Below are 19,825 nucleotides of genomic sequence, written 5' to 3' on the forward strand. Positions count from 1 at the left end.
GAAGTTTTGAATGATTTAGGGGTATATTATTGGAACATTCAAAAGTTTGGGGACTAATGTAGAATAAGAGTCATAGTTTGAGGATGAAGTTGGAATGTTCAAGAGTTTGTGGACCAATTTAGAATGAGAGTCATAATTTAGGGATGAAATTAAAATGTTTAAAAGTTTATGGACTAATTTAAAATAAAAGTCATAGTTTGGGGATGTATGTTGCAATTAACTCTATTCAATATAATGACTGCAGTGTGATACCAACAATTAATCCCCCATCACCAAGGCAGAGCTCTATATAAATAGAGGAATTCCTAAACTTCATCTCCCACCACTAACCAGCTCTACACTTGAAGCCTTGCTTTGCTATACTTTTTTTTCTTCATTTTTCTCCTTGATTTCATCCATGGCGTCCAAAAGTTGTCCACCTTTTAAAAAGTTCAAATTCCTCTTAGGATTGTTTTTATTACTTGTAATAAAGCTGGGCTCTGCCCAGTTATCCTCTACCTTCTATGCAACAACCTGCCCTCAAGCACTTTCCACCATTAAATCAGCAGTGGACTCTGCTGTGTCCAATGAAGCTCGCATGGGGGCTTCTTTGCTTCGTCTTCATTTCCACGATTGCTTTGTCAATGCAAGTCTCGTCCTTCTTTCCATGCAAAACATTCTTGTTTCATCAGTTCCAACTCAACATGATTGCAAATTAAAAAAAGAAATACATGTTGGTTAATTGATTTGTTAATAATCTGTTTTATTAAAAAAAGAAGCTTGTTTTAATCATTTATAATTTTGCATGCGGTCATCATTTGTAAAAAGGATTGACTTTGAACAAAACAAAAGCATTTCTTGTCTAGGCCAGAAGCAGACCTACGTCAAGATAACCCTATGAGAAAAGGTTTTACAGAATATAGTCCAACATTGTCATGTATGAAATAATTGTATTGTGGGAGATAACCTGAAGAGTTTATGACATAAAATGAAAAATATAAGTTTTTTTTTTTGTAATGGATTCCAGGGATGTGATGGATCCGTACTGTTGGACGACACTGCAAATACGAAAGGAGAAAAAACAGCTGTTCCGAACAACTCCTCTTTGAGGGGATTTGAAGTTATTGATACCATCAAATCTCAGATAGAGAGCTTGTGCCCTGGTGTTGTTTCTTGTGCTGATATTGTTGCTGTTGCTGCTCGTGATTCTGTTGTTGCTGTAAGTCAAATGATTCTGAAAATATACTATCTCATAATCACTTCATACTAATTAAAAAAAAACTACTCATTTTTTTCAGCTTGGAGGGCCTAGTTGGACGGTTCTTTTGGGTAGAAGAGATTCAACTAGTGCAAGCTTGAGTGCCGCTAATTCCAACATCCCAGCGCCAACTTTGAATCTTAGTGGCCTCATCTCTGCTTTTTCAAACAAAGGTTTCACTGCTAAAGAAATGGTGGCCCTCTCAGGATCTCACACCATCGGCCAAGCCAGGTGCACCACTTTCCAGACAAGAATCTACAATGAAACCAACATCGACTCCTCCTTTGCAGCTTCCTTAAGAGGGAAATGTCCGAGCACCGGCGGGGACAACAACCTTTCCCCTTTAGATACGACAAGCCCGACGTCGTTTGACAATGCGTATTTCAAGAATTTGCAGAGCCAGAAAGGGCTGTTACACTCTGATCAGCAGCTGTTTAGTGGGGGTTCCACAGATGCTCAGGTTAATGCTTATAGTTCCAACTTGAGATCTTTTACGACGGATTTTGCTAATGCCATGGTGAAGATGGGAAACCTTAGCCCACTCACTGGAACAAGCGGCCAAATCAGGACGAATTGCAGGAAAACAAATTGAAGGCTTTTTTTTTAATATCTTTTTCCCATTTTGTGGTTTTCAAAAACTTTTAAATGGAATAAGCGCGAAAGGTTGTTGTTGTTGTTGTTATTTCTGGTGTAATATTTGGAAGTTTTATTGCAAATCAATGTCTATTTCTACTTGTCAATTTGGAGATTAATGTATAAACTAAAAAAGCAACCAATACAACACTAGAATAACGAGGTCAATGTTTTTCAGACAATAGCACATGGCCCGCCACAAGCAGTTTCTCTCAATTGCAACATTTTACCAAAATTTCCATTGTATACTAACCCTAGCCAGTCTCATTGGTTAGTCTATTATCAATAAAACAATTTTTCATGTGTTGTTTTTTATTTTGTTTATATTAATCATAGGTGACTTTTGTATATTTGTTCTCAAATCAGGGTAAACATTTTATGTAAGTGGTGCTGAAACATGTTTTAAATTACACATGTTTGATCCTGCTCGCCATTTATATAAAAATATGGGTGAATTACTTTTTCCCACCCTATAAAAATTTATTTTTCCCCCTCATTTTTTCTTTTTTCTTTCTTATTCTTCCTCTCTCCCTCAACCTAAACCAAACTCAGATTTCAGCTATCATGTTGACTGCAAAAAATTCCCAAAAATTCCCATCAAACTCGTCGTTTCCTTCTGAATGAAAAATTAGTGTCTATTTAATAGGAAAGCACCCTAAGCTCTAAGAATATGCCATCCGAAAACTTCAATTCATCGAACTGGCACCATTCGATATCACTTCTGACCAACAATAACGTCGTTTGACTCATCTTTTCTTCCTCTAGAAGTGTTTCGGTTTAGTTTCTTATAGAAACTCAATAAAAACCTCACAATTCTCTCAAACTTTCAATTTTCTTGTTCACTGATCACAACACCCGACTACCAGATCACCATGATTTTGAGATATATTGTTCTCCTCACTGACATACACCTTTTAACTGTTGGGATTCTTCATCCGACCACTAGATCGCTGAGGGTAAACATAGGATTTATGATTGACAATGGCTTATGAGGTTTCGTGTTTTGTTGTGATTTAAGGATTTGGGTTTTGGTTTATGGTTTAGTTGATGTCTATGGATTCAAGTGAAATAAAACAACATGCAAATAGGGCTAAAATATAAACAAACAAATCATCATGTCAAAAATTAAAACAAAATAAAGTGCAAAAGTGACTAAAATAAACAATTGTAATATTAAGTGCTAAAATTACTAAGGATAAAGATAAATAAAACATGGGGATGAAATTAAAATAAAAAATTGTATGGCTAAATTAAATTAAATAAGAAACACAAATTACAGTTCGAAATATAAATATGCTAAAACTACAAAGACCTTTACATAATTATTCCTTTTTTATAAGCCTAAAACATGCTTTCGAATAAAAATGGGTAAAATACTAAATCAGTCCAAAAACATTAAAATAAAATTAAATAGTTTCTACACATGGCCAAAATGTAAAAGCACGCTAAACATAGAGGGACTAAAAAGTAAATAACCCTAAATATATATAACATGCATAAAAATAGGTAAATTGTAGAATCGATCCCTACAAATGACTAACAAGCAAAAACACGGCTAAACTAGGGGGACTAAATAGCAAATAACTCTAAAAATATAAAGCATGCATGAAAGTGGGTAAATTGCAGAATCAGTCATTACATGTGACCACTTTGTAAAACGCGCTAAAGATAGAAGGACCTATACGTGATTTTCCCTTAAAGTCTTCCTATATTTACCACTTTTCTCTTTTTTTTTTATTTCATGTCAGCCGATGTTTTAAAAAACCCTAAAAATCCTCTTTTCTCTCTTCTTCCCTCGGTTGGCCCACTGCCAACCGCCTTACCTCGTCGTTCGGTCGCCACACACGGCGTTCGAAACACCTAAACCTACCTCAAAATGTACCCTACACTTTTATCTACATTCCTATGCTTAGATCTAAGGCTAAAACCACCTAAATGGACCCCTAAATACCCCAAAAAAAATCTGACCCTTCTATTCTCTCACACTCTGGCTGCCACGAAGGTGAACCGACCATACGGTTCAACTCACCATAGGTAACTAGATCTGCTCCCTTCCATTTTTTATTTCATGCAAATATCGTTTCTTTTTATTTTATTTTTTCTTCTTTTTCAAAACTGAAAATAAAATTTAAAAAAACACCTTGAATCGTATCTGTTTTTTTGTATTGCTTTTATTGATTTTTTTTGGAAAACCAAGAGGGGAGAACCCCTTTTACAACAGTCTATTCAGGTTTTTATAACCCTTGTTGGTTTATAGCTTTTTTTCAAAAACAAAATATCATGATTACACTGTTTGCGTGTGTGCTTTGGTTGCTTGTTGATTTGGGCGAACTGACATGGCAGGGGACTGGTACGTGGTTGGTGGAAGCGGCGGTGACTGAGGACTGGTGCAACATGGCGGTGGCAAATGATTGGTGGAGATGGTGGTGGCATGCTCTCCCTCCGGTGGTGGCATGCTCTCCCTCCGATGGTGGCGGGGGTGGGTAACCCTAAGATTAGGGTTAGCCAAAATTTGTAATAGTGTAGGCTTTTAGGGTTTAGTAATTAGGCCTAGGTTTGATTGTAACTTTGGGGCCCAACTTACTTTGTAATAGGGGTTTGGATATAATTTCGAGCCTGCAAGAAATAAAATAATAATAATAATAATAACGGGATGAAAACAGGTGTCTACAGGTAAAGACAAGGGCAAGCTAGGTGAAGCTTGAGCAAGGAGCTCTCTTGGGTAATTCTAAACATATGCAGTGTATCTGTAACACTTTACAATAACATGATTATCATAAAACTCATACTTTATGGTTAGAATATAGTTTGAAGTATGTTAATGTGTGTTGCATGTTTTTTTAGATTGAATGTTTGTTTGAGTGTTATAAATAGGTTTTTGAGGTGTCAAATGATCTTATATAACTCATCAAAACTTTTGGAAACATGCTAGGCATTAGGGGTGACCTTTAGTGAGAGTGAAATCTGAGTCTTAAAAGTCATTTTTGGAGTTTTAACATCGCTAATGTTCTTGCAATATCAATACGAATAGAACAAATAAAGAAAATTGGGTAAATTTAGCTAGCAATATCAATATTGTTAATCATAAGTATCTATATTGTTCATATAGTATTGGTATCAAGCCCTTGATATTAATACTAAGAGAATTTATTCACACTTGAAAATAAATTTTGGTATCAATATCGAGAATGAGTATCGATACCCTAACAGGATAATATCAACACTCTATTTAATTTTTACACTCTATTGAGGGTAGGTACCGATACTTGAAGGGATAATATAGATACCTAAAGATGAGTATCAATACTATCATGTTGTTTTAGGATTAGAGCCTTATTATCTTGAGGCATGATGGTTAATGTTCACTTGAGCTTAAATACTAAGTATTAGCTCCTTTAACGTTAATAATACCCTAAAAGGAGTAAGATATACTATTATTCAAATCAGACTAAGTGGTAATCGTGGGTTGATTTAATGTCGATATCAAGTTACGGGCTTCGATCCTGATGAGTAAACTTAGCAGCGTTTGTTGTAATTATAACATGTTATATTGATCTATAGCCATACTGACACTCAAATTATATATATGATGACATATTCTTAGTAGCAGGGGGAAAACAATACATAAACTCGATATTATACTATGATACCTTAGTGGTGATGTTATAATACACATGTGTATTATCCGTGTGTTTGTGGTTACTATATATGATCGCGAAAATATGTGCAAGTATACACAATCAAACAAGTAATACACTGATGAGTGAGTATCGTATCCATAAGGATTGGAGGAAATTGATAAGCTTAATCACAACAATTTACTATTTCACCTAAGTATAGTTAGTAATGGTATGTACAAATGAAAATGATGTGGCAAGATGAAATGGATGTTGTGGAAATAGAATAATAGTAATATGGTAGCAGATGGAGATATCGTGGAAAATTATGTCATGTTGAGTGCAAACAAATGAAAATGTAAAGGCAAAATAAAATGTAAATGTAGGATTTGATTACTTGGACTTTAACTTCCTCACACGAAAAGCTACTATAAGAATGAATGATAGGAGTCACTTAGGAAATTCAAGTCTACTTCTTAGAATGGTCTTACTTCTATGTCTTATCTGCCCGACATATTTTACTATGGGTGCCCTATGCTATCTTTAGTCAAGGGACTCGACAAATTGAAGATGCCTTAGCAAACCGATTGGCGTTAGCAACTGCAGCGATCCTATTAGTCCAGATAACAGGATATGTCACGGTAATACCTTTTTACAGCAACATTAACATCTAACCTCTCGATCACGCACTACTCCTTTTAGTCGACTGAAATCCTAACCTTATCTCTAAGGTGGATTAGGCCTAGTTACTACCTAAAACCCCTTGCTTATGTGGTTCCTCCATAGTTTCTCTCGAATACTAAGGATGTGCTACTTAGTCATTCTCTCGAACACTAAGTAATCTCATAAGGAATGGCTACTCTCATAACTCCTACAACCTTAAGGCATTAAACTCCATAAACAAAACAAATAATAATATACAAAAACAACCATTCATTAAAGTAAATCTTAAATATCTAAAATGAACTCCCACAAAATAAGATTAGTTTAAGATAGGGTTTGAATATATCAAGTACAATGCAAGTTAATCCATTCCCTACAACCCAAATGATAAAAATGAAAGGAAATAGCAAAGGGAATGAGGAAAAGACTTCGACGTGCACTGCCAAAGCTTCCATCGGCTACCACGGATTGTCCCAGCGAACTAGCTCCTCTCAGACGCCTAGATCTCCACTCCCTCTAGCTTGTCAAAGAGGAATGCCACGACAAATAGAATAGGTGGAGAAATGAGAGGCCTTTTTCCTCCAAATTTTTAGGCTCAAGGCGGCGTATGTAAAAGTCTCTTTGCAAGGTGGCTTCATCTCCTATTTATAGGGGGAATAAACCTAGGAATTTATGTTGAAATTCCTAGGATACCCCACATTATGCTTCATACACGTGAGGGCGAGCAGAGGTGGCAGTAATCCCCTTGGGTAGCTGACAGTGGTCCAGCCTGGGAGGGTGGCTGAGTACCCGACAAGATCAGGCTGCAGTAGGTTGAAGTCTAGCAGAATCAGTTGCAGCAAGGCATTGTCCCCTCCAGGCAGGTGTCTCCTCATAAGTAGATATCACATGAAGATAAGAAAAGCTGGCTCTGAAAAATATCTTCTTTTGTTTTGTTCGCTCTCGAAATGCCAACCGAATCAACATTTTCATTCTGCTCAACAGTCTCATCATGTCACGGAATTTCCCTTTTTCTTTTCATTGCTCCCAAATCCTGCACATCACCAAACAAACACCTTCCCCATAAAGCAGCACTGATTACAAAATAAAATGCCATAAAAAACATAATTCTACCACATGCAACTATATGCTCCTAAATGCATTTATATGATCCTAAATGGGCTCTGAGACAGTCAACAACTTAAGTGAAAAGGTCCCAAATATGACATTTTTATGGAGTTATCACACCCCCAAACTTAAGTTATTGCTTGTCCTTATGCAATGGATAATATTAAGCAAAATAAAACTACCTTGGCAAGTTCAAAAGCAAAATAGTTATATGGGATAAAATTTCAGCCCTTATAACATTTGGCTTCAACATGCTAGACTAATTTGAGAAATCAAGTATTGTCCCCTAGGGCAAGATTCTTTGTGTGAGTGTGTGCGTGTTTGTATCAAGTCCATGCTTAACAAACCTAAAATTTTTCTAAGCAAGCTTTCTTGTTTTTCCACGACATTTACAAGTTTTACTCCCACATTGTTTTCATTTCTTTCATTAACTATGGTACGAGGGGAGTCAGCTCATCACACCTACCACCCCACACTCAGGTAAAAGGGATCATACCTTCCACCCCCGAGATAGTCAGGTTGGGTCATCCCATGACTACTTTCATTCACTCATATGCCATAGCTGCAATTAATTTATATGCAGATTTCAGGCAATTCCATGGCACAACAAAGTGTCCCTCTACAAATATGTCAAAGCGTTTATTCGTAATTTCATTTTTTTATCCAATGTGGGGGTTTTCATAATTCATTAACAAAGTTTTATGCCACGACATTCAAAAATTCTCTTATAAAAAAATTTCTAAGTTCCTTAAACATGTAAAACATACAATCGTGTATTAAAAGGTTTCAAAGAAGCAAGTCCTAAAGTTGGTTCTATCATCCTCAACAGTCATGCACATTCAATTCTAGCCATAAAGAGTTACTCATCATCGGGCATCCTTAATTTATTAAGAAAAACTAATTTTAACACTTACTAATGTAATGGCATATTCATTATACTAATACTATCATGCAATGACTTGGGAGCCCTACCTCCCACAAACTTGAGAGAAGTTTTGTCCTCAATGCTTACTAAAAACTAAGGAAAATCTAAACTATGTGTTATGAAATGCAATGCAATGCAAGGTACCTCGACTTCATGCTTATGGTGGTGCGGTTGTCGTGTGACGGGTGTGTTTTTGTAGTTGTATGGGGTTGGAGTGTTCAGAGTATGATGCTGGCGTAGTAGGGGGAGTACTTGGTCCTTCTAGGACTGGGGAAAGTTGAGGCTCCTTACGCCTAGACACTTTCTTCAGTCGACGTCTACTCCTTCATAAAGGAATTTGCTGCGGCATTTCAGATTGTTCCTCCTCCAGTGGCTCAACAGGCTGTGGGGGTTTCTGGTACAATGGAAAATTAGAGATAGTCTTCTCGACGTTCAGGTGGTTACATAATGTGGAACGGATCAAGATCAACTAGTTATTCTTTATTGGCAGGTTGATGAGAAGCTTCAGATGTTTCAGCATTTTTAAATGGTTGCAAGAGTGTATCAAGGAATACTGGGATATTGAAATTCATGTGCGGGAGAATCTCCATGAAAACATTCACAATAAACTCATCTCGGCGCTGTACATATTCAAAGAAGGTCATCATGTTGCTTGTTAGCTTCTCGACATGCTTTTGAGTACGCTTAGTGACCTCCTCCAGGGCATCTAGCTTTGCCTTGGCATCTGGATTTGCATTAGCACGAGAAGTGTTCTCCTCTTTCTCTTTTACCTTAGCTTCTTTGAATCCAAGTAACATAGGAATTTTGGCCTTTGTAATACCAGCCATGCCAGACAATATATCATCAAATTGCTCCTCGGGTACCTTCTTCTTATAGCAGAGAGCAGGAATGAGGTTTGGAAATACCAAGGCACTGGCAGGTCTCTGAAGACAGGTATGAACTTGTTCCATAATGATTTTGCCTATGTCAATGGAATGCCCTACTAAAATGGAGTGCAATAGAAGCATCATTTGTAATGAAACGGGGGTCTTCTGTGCAGTAGGGAGAAGTTTGTGCTTCATGAATTGATTCCACAATTTGCCCCTCGACTGTAGCCTCTCTCGGTTCACTTGCTGGCCATTCCATTGTGTGATGGAAAAACAAAGGTCTTCCAAAATGCCATGGTAAGTTTCATTATCTGCCTCTTTCGTGAAAGTGGTGTGGTTATCTATAACATCCCGTAAATGAAATAGCGATTAATAGCTGAAGAAGTAAATCGAATAAAAATACCACGAACCACCACAACATGCTGATTCGGATCAGTGATGTTGGTGTAGAATTCCTTCACCAGCGATACGTTCACGTTCTCCGGATGCTTGGAATATTTTTTTCCACTTGTGCTGGTGTACAATGTCTATTACATCATTGCCAAGGTCAGCATCGTTCTCGTTAGAGAAAACAAAACCCAACTCAAAGAACACCTAACGCTTTTTAAGGTTTTGAAACCATTGTTGTACAACTTCATCCATAAAACGAGATGGAGATGTTGGAGCTGAGCTGGAGGGACGTGATCTTACCATGGTTAGTTGTCAAGACAAAGAAAAAAATGAAAAAGCTTGAAGCTTTTTGGCTATGGCTTTTCGGTGTTAAGGAGGGAAGAAGAAGAGGAGATGAAAACAAAGTGAAAATATGAAAAATATAAGAACAAGATTAAAAAATAGGGGGTATTTAATGTGTGGATGGGGTATGAGCGGGAAAACGGACAAAAAATAATAAAGTAACCCTAAAGCAAAACTAAAAAAATTCAAAAAAGTGAAAAAGGTTAAAAAATTTCCTTATTCTTTTGTCTTGTTTCCCCCAATTTCTTTTTTGCTTCCACTGTACAGTCATCACATGTCGGCTGTGTGAACCCTAATTGTGCAAAGAAAAATAAATTAATCACTTAAAAGAAAATGAAATAAATCAGTAGCAAAGTAAAGTGTTATTTATGCACAGAACTAAATCTAAAATGCAACGACATCTTCAAGATGCTTAGCAAATCTCGACATCAAGCAAGAGGAGTGCATATTTGTCTCTCATGGGAAGAACTCCTTGATAAGCCTTAAGACGCTGGCCATTGACTTCGAAAATAGATCCATCATCCATATTCTTGATATCCATAGTGCCATGAGGGTAAAAATGGTGTACTTCAAATGGTCATGACCATCAGGACTTCAGTTTTCCAGGGAAGAGCTTAAGCCTCGAGTTAAACAAGAGCATCTGCTGGCCAATATGAAAATGTCATGGCAAAAGCATAAAATCATGCCACTTCTTGGTTTTTTCTTTGGAAAGCTTGACATTTTCACATGCTTGTGCTCAAAACTCTTCTATTTCATTCAGATCGAGTAACTTCTGCTCTCAGCTAATTGTGCTTCAAAGTTTAGCTTCTTGATCGCCTAATATGCCTTCTGTTCTAATTCCACATGTAGGTGATAGGCTTTACCATATACCATTTTTGAAAGGTGACATTCCCAGAGGTGTTTTGAATGTCGCTCGATAAGCCCAGAGTGCTTCATTCAGCTTTGGGGACTATTCCTTCCTCCTAGGGTTGACCACCTTCTCTAGGATTTGCTTGATTTCTCGGTTGAATACTTCAGGTTTCCTATTGGTTTGTGGGTGATATGCCGTGGCAATCTTATGTTACACTCCATATTTTTGTAATGCATTGGAAATTAGCTTGTTGTCAAAATGAGTGCCCTCCTGATGATGGCTCTTGGTGCTCCAAATCGAGTAAAGATGTTATTGTGAAGGAATTTGAGCACAGTTTTAGAGTCATTCCTTGGTGTGGCAATCACTTCAATCCACTTAGATACGTAATCCACAATAAGCAAAATATACAAATCTCCAAAAGAAGATGGGAATACTCCCATGAAGTCAATGCCCTAAACGTCAAAGAGCTCTATCTCCAGAATATTTTGCAATGGAATTTCGTGTCGTCTGGAGATGTTCCCAGTGCGCTGGCATCTATCACATGCTTTGCAAAACTCGTGAGCATCCTTAAAAAGTGACGGCCAATAAAAAACTAATTGGAAGACCTTAGCAGCAGTCCTCGTACCTCCAAAATGCCCTCCATAGGGAGCTGTGTGGCAATGGTGTAGAATGTCTCGTTACTTCTCTTCAGGGACACATCGTCGAATTATTTGATTGGTGTATTTTTTAAACAAATACGACTCGTCCCAAAAATAAAAGTTGGCATTATACTGAAACTTATTCTTACCCTGGCTATTTAATTCACAAGGAAAAATACCACTAACAAGAAAATTAACAATGTCAGCATACCACGGGGATTACCGTGACATATAAAATTTTCTCATCAAGGAATTCCTCTTTAATATCTAAAATGTCATGGCATGCTGAAATGTTCTCTAGCATAGATAAATGTTCTCTAGCCTAGATAAATGATCTGCAACCTGATTCTCATTACCTTTCCTATCTATTACCTCTAAGTCAAATTCCTGAAGTAGTAATATCCACCTAATGAGTCTAGGCTTGGCATCTCTCTTGTTCACTAAGTATTTTATAGCTGAGTGATTAGTGTCAACTATGACTTTGGTGTCTATCAATTATGGCATAAACTTTTAAAATACAAAAACCACGGCTAGTAATTCTTTCTCAGTCGTAATATAGTTCAATTGTGCTTCATTCAAGGTGCGGCTAGCATAATATATAACATGAAAAAATTTACCTCTACGTTGCCCAAGAACAACTCCCACGGCAAAATCGCTTGCATCACACATTAACTCGAATGGTGATGTCCAATCTGGGAGAACCACGATAGGTGCAGAGATAAGTCTTTATTTCAGCTCATTGAATGCGCCATGGAAATTTTGATCGAACACAAATGGTTGATTTTGTTGAACTAGGGTACATAAGGGCTTGGATATCATGGAGAAGTCCTTGATGAATTGTCTATAAAACCCAACATGTCCAAGGAAACTTCTAATTCCCTTGACAGAAGTTAGTGGGGATAGCTTCTCGATCACCTCGAATTTGTCTTTGTCCACTTCAATGCCCATTTCAAAGATCTTATGACCTAATATAATGCCTTCGGTCACCATGAAGTGACACTTTTCCCAATTCAACACAAGATCGGCCTTATCACATCGTTTGAGTACCTTTGCCAGATTTCCGAGGCATTTTTCAAAGTTATCTCCAGAAACAGAGAGATCATCCATAAATATTTCTAGAAAATCCTCAACCATGTCAGAAAATATGGCTTGCATGAAGCGCTGAAAGGTTGCCGGGGCATTACAGAGTCCGAAAGGCATTCTTCGAAAAATATAAATGCCATAGGGACACGTGAACATTATCTTCTCTTGGTCCTCTGGTGCGATGAAAATTTGATTATACCCCGAGTATCCATCCAAGAAACAATAATATGCCTTGCCAGCGAGTCGATCCAATATTTGGTCGATGAACGGAAAAGGGAAATGATCATTCTTGGTGGCCTTGTTGAGTTTGCGGTAATCCATGCATATTCGCCACCCAGTGACAGTGTGTGTCGGTAGTAGCTCATTGTCTTCACTTGTCACCAAGGTCGTGCCTCCCTTCTTTGGCACACATTGGACGGGAATCACCCAAGAACTATCAAAGATGGGGTAAATCACTCCAGCGTCAAGCCACTTAAGAATTTCTTTCATCACAACTTGCTTCATGATTGGGTTTAATCTTCGCTACTATTCTATAGATTTTCCATGGCATTCTTCCAACAAGATTTTGTGCATGCAAATGGTTGGACTTATTCTATTCAGATCCGCCATCGTCCATCCTAACGCTCTCTTGTGCTGTGACAAAACACTTAGCAGACTACATTCATGGTTAGGAGTAAGTGCAGAGGAAACAATCATAGGTAAAGTTTCATTACTACCCAGATAAGCATATTTAAAATGTTGTGGCAAATTCTTTAACTCTAGGGTAGGAGCATGCTGTAATTAGGGCTTAGGAGGAACAAACTCATCGAAATTCAGAGGTTCAAAGCGTGTACCTGGGCTATCTATGAGGAAGCTAGCTTGCTTCTCCTCGAAAGAAAAATCATTAGGCTCTTCGGCCTTTAAGTCTTCAAATAGCCTCTCATCAGTTTCCAGCTGAATGAAATTGTCATGGTAAAATTTATCTGCTTCTCTTGCTATAATGAATCCACTTCTAAAATGCTCTGGCATTCTTCAGAATCATCCATGTATGTGAGAGATCGGAAGACATTCACAGTGATACATTGGTCGGCCACTCTCATAGTCAACTCACCCTTCTTGCAGTCGATAAGAATCCGACCGGTAGCTAGGAAGGGTTTCCCCAGAATTATGGGTGATGTAGCATCGACCTCACAATCCAGAATTAGAAAGTCTATTGGAAATACGAACTTGTCAACCCTCACAATGACATCTTTGATTCGCCCTCTGGGACGAACATGTGAACGATCAGCTAATTGCAAGATGACAAAGGTGGGTCTCGTATTTCCTATTCCAAGCTTCATGAAAATTGACTTAGGCATTAAGTTCACGCTTGATCTAAGCTCACATAGTGCCTTTTTAACATATTTGTCTCCCATCGAACATGGAATGATAAAATTGCCTGGATCTTGTCCTTTTTGTGGCAGCTTGATTAAGGAAGAACAATATTCCTTTGCCATGGTAATTATCTCATACTGCCCAACCTTTCTTTTCTTGGTAACAATCTCTTTGAGGAATTTAGCATATGTTGGCATTTGTTCCATAGCTTCCAGAAAAGGAACATTGATTTGAAGTTGATTAAGAATGCCAACAAATTTTATGAATTGAATATCATTGTTATACTTCTTCAGTCTTTGCAGGAAAGGAGGTTGGGTTTGACTTGACCAAGTGAGAACAATATTTGCTTTGGCATTTTTGTTTGCTCCCTCAGTCACTTTACTTGATGAACCCTCATCCTTATCCTCTTCAATTGGTGTTTCTTCTAGCAATTCTTGATCATCTTGCATGATTACAGGGGGTAAGTCATTCTTCGGTCTTCCCCCAAACTTGTATTCTACATTGATTTGGGTTTCACTCCGTAGAGTTAGTACACTGCATTTTTCTTTGCCATGTGGTTTTATGACTTCAGTGTCACTCGGAAGATGTCATGGTCGTCATTCTTGTAATGTCGCGGCAATTTGACCAACATGACCCTCCAATGCCCTCAGAGATGAACTATGGATCTGAAACAAGTCCCCTTGATTTTTTATGGATGTCACATGGTCTTACAACATGGTCTTCGTAGTTGCTATGAACTCTTGCATTGTGGCCTCCAAAGAACTAGTGTTAGATGAAGATGATCCTCCATTTTGAGAATTATGCCATGGCATATTCGTTTGAAAACCTTGGGAGTCATTGAAATTCTACTGCCGAACTGGTTGATTAGCATTGCTGGTTCCTTGATTTTTCCACGAAAAGTTTGGATGTTGACTCCATCTAGGATTATATATGTTAGAATAGGAGTTGTTGTTGCCTCGATTGTAGTTTCCCACATAGTTGATGGATTCTTGATTGGTCGGACACTCACTTTCATGGTGATTGTCGTGGCATAATAAACATGCTGAATTGGCTGCCTTTACTTCTCTCACCTCACTTGGTCTTTGCAAATTCTTCAACATATTGGTGATAGCAGCAAGTTGGGTGGACACCGAATCCCTAGCGTCTAGCTCGAATACCTTTACAGGTGATTTGTCAAGTAATGTCCCATTTGCTGAGGCATCTAGCATTATCATCGTGGGTTCATTAACTTCTCTATAGAACATCACCATTTGCGTCCAATCTTGAAAACCATGATTAGAACATTTGCGAATCAATCCTTTATATCGATCCCAACATTCATACATTGATTCGTCATCAGCTTGACGAAAAGAAGAGATGTTGTTCCTCAGTTGGGTGTTAATGTTCAGAGGATTATAGCGTAGCAAAAATGTTTTGCACAGATCAGTCCAGGACTCCATTGAACCCGCTCATTTGCCACTCAACCAAGCCCTTACTCGGTCACGCAGCGAATATGGAAAAAACTTTAACTTCAATACATCTTCATGCACTCCTTGTTGACGGAAAGAATTGTACACTGTTGAAAACATTTTGATGTTTTGATATAACAAATAAAATGTAAATGAATTTTAAGATTTTATACTCAATTTTAAAAATAATATTCGATTAAAATAATTGAATATCAAAAATATTACTCCAAGTTTTTAAATGTCAATTTTACTCCTTACATAAGTGTAAAATTGTGTTTCAATCTTAAAATATTTTTGAAACAATTTTTACAAAGTATTTTGAACCTTAATCGAGCCACAAGTGAATTTTAAGTAGGGGTGTACCGATAACTCTTCGAATGTACTAATACCCCTGAATTTTGAATGTAATTAGGGTACCGATACATAACTGAATGTACCGATACCCCTCATGTCATAATTGGCTCTGAGAAATATTGAATGTAATTAGTGTACCAATACCCCTAGGAGGTACCAATACACTTGGTCAAATAACAGTCGAAATATTTGAATTTTACACTGGGTGTACTGATACCCTTGAAGGTGTACCAATACCCCTACGCTCCCAATAGATTTTTTAAACGGTATTCACACTACAATGACTCTATTGACTTCACCAATGATCTCCAACATTCAAAATTGATTCAAGGTGTATTTAAACAAGTTCAGAAGCCATTGATCAACAAGAATTAAGAGAGAAACAAAGAGAAAGCCTTAAACATCAAGTTTTAGCAATTCAAGCCCTAATTCCATTCAATATTCATTTTTTCTTTTAAGAACACCATTTTTGCACAATTGTATTTATTCTTGAGTGCTTTTTCTTTGTTCTAGAATTGTGCAAACAATCTACCTTGTGAGGTTTTTCTGTAAAGTTTACAAATTTGTAATTTTTTCTTTAGGAGAGAGTGTTCTCAAGAATTTGGAGTATAATTCTTGAGGGATTTGTAAGGTTACTCTTTGTCCTCAAAAGAAAGACAAATTAGTGAATTTTTGGAAAATCCTTAGTGTGGATAGATAAGGTAGTGGGTGTAGACTTTGGTTGAGAAAGTCAAACCACTCTAAATCGCTGTGCAAATATTTTCAATTTTTTGTCAAAGCTTCCACCGAAATTTTAATTGTCAATTCACCCCTTCTTGGCTATTTTATTGATCGATTAACTCAACAATTGGTATCAGAGCTATACTCATTTAAAGTTTTTACCACCTCTTGAGTAGATTCGGGAAGTGTTAAATCGAGAATGATGACTTCCACTTTTGGTTTATTCTCCATGGAAGACTCCAGACCTATCGACATGCCTCCTTACTTCAATGGCACAGACTATCATCATTGGAAGAAATTAATGACAGTATTTATCCAAGCCAATGATCTGGGTGCATGGATAATAATGAAGACATGCTATTCTTCTCCTACTAAGAAGGCAAAGAAGTGGAGTGATAAAGAACGGAAGAAAGCTCAACAAAACGCTATGGCTATGCACATGTTGCATTGTGCAATTGATGTTGATATCTATAAAGAAGTTTCTTCTCGTTCAAATGCCAAGAAGCTGTGGGATAAGCTTGAAGAAATTTATAGAGACAAGAAAGAAGAATCAACAGAAGTGATGTCTCTATTAGCTCTAGAAAAGCCCAAGGTATCTTCAAACTCAAATATATTAAATTCATATTCTTATAATGAGTTACAAGATGCTTACGATGAATTATTTTCGGAGTTTGAGACCATGAACTCCTCATATAGAAAATTGATTTCTAAATTTATAGCTAAAAATGATCTTCTTTTGAAAGCTAAAATAGATTTTGAAAATCAAAATGAAATGTTGAAAAAGGAGATAGAGCTTTCAAAAATGAAAACTAAAAACTTTGAAAAAGAAATTTTTGAAATTAAATGATCATCTTCTAAAAACTAAAATAGATTTTGAGAATCAAAATGAATTATTGAAGAAGGATTTAGAACTTTAAAAAAATGAAATTTGAAAGTATTGAAAAAGAAAATTTGGATTTAAAGGTTAAGCTTGAAGGCTTAACAAAAGAAAAAGAAATCATCTTATATAATTCATCTAGTTCCATAATGACAAAATTTTCACATTGTCATTATCATGGTCACAAGGAATATACTTGTCCTTTAAAGAAAGGAAAATATTTTAAAATCAGACAAGTATGGACTCTCAAGGGAACAAGGGGCATTGAAACTAACATTCAAGGATCCAAAGCAATTTGGATACCAAAATCTACTTAAATGTCTCTTGTAGGTGTGTGGGAGCAATGATGATTAAAGTGAAGATATTCAAATGCTCTAGCCACACTTGAAAAAGGAATGGGTAACCTCTAAGCTTAATGTTATTATTATTTGGTTGCTCATTTAGTCTATGCATGCATGAGCTTTTTATTTTAAATAATTATGTCTTATTTTTAAACTCATATATGATGAAAAATACCTTATGATGAATATTTTTTTTAATTTAGTTCATCATAATAAATTTTGGTCAAAATTATTTTTAAATATAAATGATATATCTCTAACAATTGATATCAATTTATCAAATAATTTGATTTTACAAAATTTTGACCTTAAATATTTAATGTTTATGCAAGTAATTCAAGTTATAAATTATATCTCTCTAACAATTTATATCAAAATTTTTTAATGCATAAGATTTTTGTAAAACGTTATGCATACGCTCTTAATCTCAATAATCAACATTGCATAATGTTTTATATGTGAATGGGTTGAAGCATAATCTACTAAGTATAAGTCAATTGTGTGATAAGGGATACAATGTCAAGTTTAATTCTAACGGTTGTAAAGTTATTGATATTGCATCTAATAAGATTATGCTCATTGGTCATAGAATAGGAAACATATACATGGTGCATTTAGATTCATTAAATATGACTAATTTATGCCTAGTTGCCAAGGATGAACATGATAGTTGGTTATGGCATAGGAGACTAGGACACACTAGCATGAGTGTTTTACAAAGACTAATTCAAGGAGATTTAGTAAGAGGGTTGCCAAAGCTAAAATTTGATAAATATAAAATTTGTGATGAAAGCTCAAAGGGAAAACAAAAGAAAGTTTCCTTTAAATCCATTAATGATGTATAAACTAGTAGAGTATTACAATTGATCCATATAGATCTTTTTGGGCCAATTAGGACTATTAGTTTGGGTAGAAAACAATATAATTTTGTATTGGTAGATGACTATTCTAGATATACTTGTGATCTATTCATAAGTAGTAAAGATGAAGCATTAGAAAATTTTATCACCTTTTCAAAAGTAATCAAAAATGAAAAAGGTTACTCCGTCTCAAGTGTTAGGAGTGATCATGATACTGAATTTGAAAATATTGGATTTATTGAGTTTTGTAATTCAAATGGAATTAGCCATAATTTTTCAGCAACTAGATCCCCTCAACAAAATGGCGTTGTTGAGAGGAAAAATTGAACTTTAAAAGAAATGGCTAGAACCATGCTTTGTGAAAATAATTTGCCAAAATATTTTTGGGCGAAAGCCACAAATACCGCTTGTTATGTTATAAATCGAGTAATGATTAGGCCTATTTTGAATAAAACTCCATATGAAATTTTAAAAAATAAAAAAACTTAACATTAGCTATTTTCATCCACTTGGATGTAAATGTTTTGTTTTAAACAACAGTAAAGACAATCTTGGCAAATTTGATGTTAAAAGTGATGAAGAAAATTTTATGGGTTATTCCTTAAATTCTAAAACTTATCAGGTATTTAATAAAATAAATTTAGTGGTAGAAGAGTATATACATGTTGTTTTCGATGATAATCCCCTTCCTAGGAAGGATTATTGCGTTGATGATGACGTAGGTACTGTAAATACACATGACGTTGGAGAACCATCATCAAAGGAAGAAGTGAAGGATGAGGAAACTCAAGATGCCTTCAAGAATCTAACCATTGAAGAAAAGGAAATCACATACCCAAGAGAATTCAACTATGTCAAGGATGGTGAAATTTTAGGTGATCCATCCAAAGGGGCAACTAATTGATCTTCTCTTAGGAACATATGTAATTATGTTGCATTTATCTCATGCATAGAGCCTAAGAATATTCAAGAAGCATTAGATGATGAAAATTGGATTATGGCTATGCAAGAAGAGTTAATTCAATTTGAGAGAAGTAAAGTATGGACATTAGTTGAAAGGTCTAGTAATAAATCTACTGTAGGTACTAAATAGGTGTTTAGGAACAAACTAGATGAGAGTGGTAATATAGTGAGGAACAAGGCTAGACTTGTTGCTCAAGGCTATACTCAAGAAGAGGGCATATACTATTATGAAACATATGCTCCCGTAGCTAGGATGGAAGCAATAAGAATGTTATTAGCATTTTCATGTTTCAATGAATTTAAATTATATCAAATGGATGTTAAAAGTGCATTTTTAAACAGTTTTATAAAAGAAGAAGTGTATGTGGAACAACCTTCTGGTTTTGAAGATTCAAAATTTCCAAATCATGTTTTTAAGTTGACAAAAGCTTTATATTGTTTAAAACAAGCCCCTAGAGCTTGGTATGAAAGATTGTCAAATTTTTTAATTGAAAAAGGTTTTTCAAAAGGGAAGGTTGACACTACATTGTTTTTAAAGCGAAAAGGTAAATATTTATT

The 19,825-nt window shown here is 36.1% G+C and overlaps 1 protein-coding gene across 1 annotated transcript; it reads left to right on the forward strand.

The window, feature by feature from the left end:
- Positions 1–378: 378 nt before the first annotated feature.
- On the forward strand, positions 379–2,013 carry LOC120200737 (cationic peroxidase 1-like). Its single transcript, XM_039201501.1, has 3 exons — positions 379–625; positions 1,007–1,198; positions 1,278–2,013. Exons 1-3 carry the CDS (start codon positions 398–400, stop codon positions 1,827–1,829), a joined length of 972 nt encoding a protein of 323 aa, XP_039057432.1. The 5' UTR covers positions 379–397; the 3' UTR covers positions 1,830–2,013.
- Positions 2,014–19,825: the final 17,812 nt, after the last annotated feature.

This window comes from Hibiscus syriacus, unplaced genomic scaffold, assembly GCF_006381635.1.
Source record: "Hibiscus syriacus cultivar Baekdansim isolate YM2019G1 unplaced genomic scaffold, ASM638163v2 tig00006507_pilon, whole genome shotgun sequence".
Taxonomy (NCBI): Eukaryota; Viridiplantae; Streptophyta; class Magnoliopsida; order Malvales; family Malvaceae; genus Hibiscus; species Hibiscus syriacus.

Excerpts from the sequence above, each read along its gene's own strand:
- LOC120200737 (XM_039201501.1), top strand. The coding sequence starts at position 398 with ATGGCGTCCAAAAGTTGTCCACCTTTTAAAAAGTTCAAATTCCTCTTA. Across the intron at positions 626-1,006 it reads TCCACGATTGCTTTGTCAAT|GGATGTGATGGATCCGTACT; the intron begins GCAAGTCTCGTC and ends AATGGATTCCAG. Across the intron at positions 1,199-1,277 it reads CTCGTGATTCTGTTGTTGCT|CTTGGAGGGCCTAGTTGGAC; the intron begins GTAAGTCAAATG and ends CATTTTTTTCAG.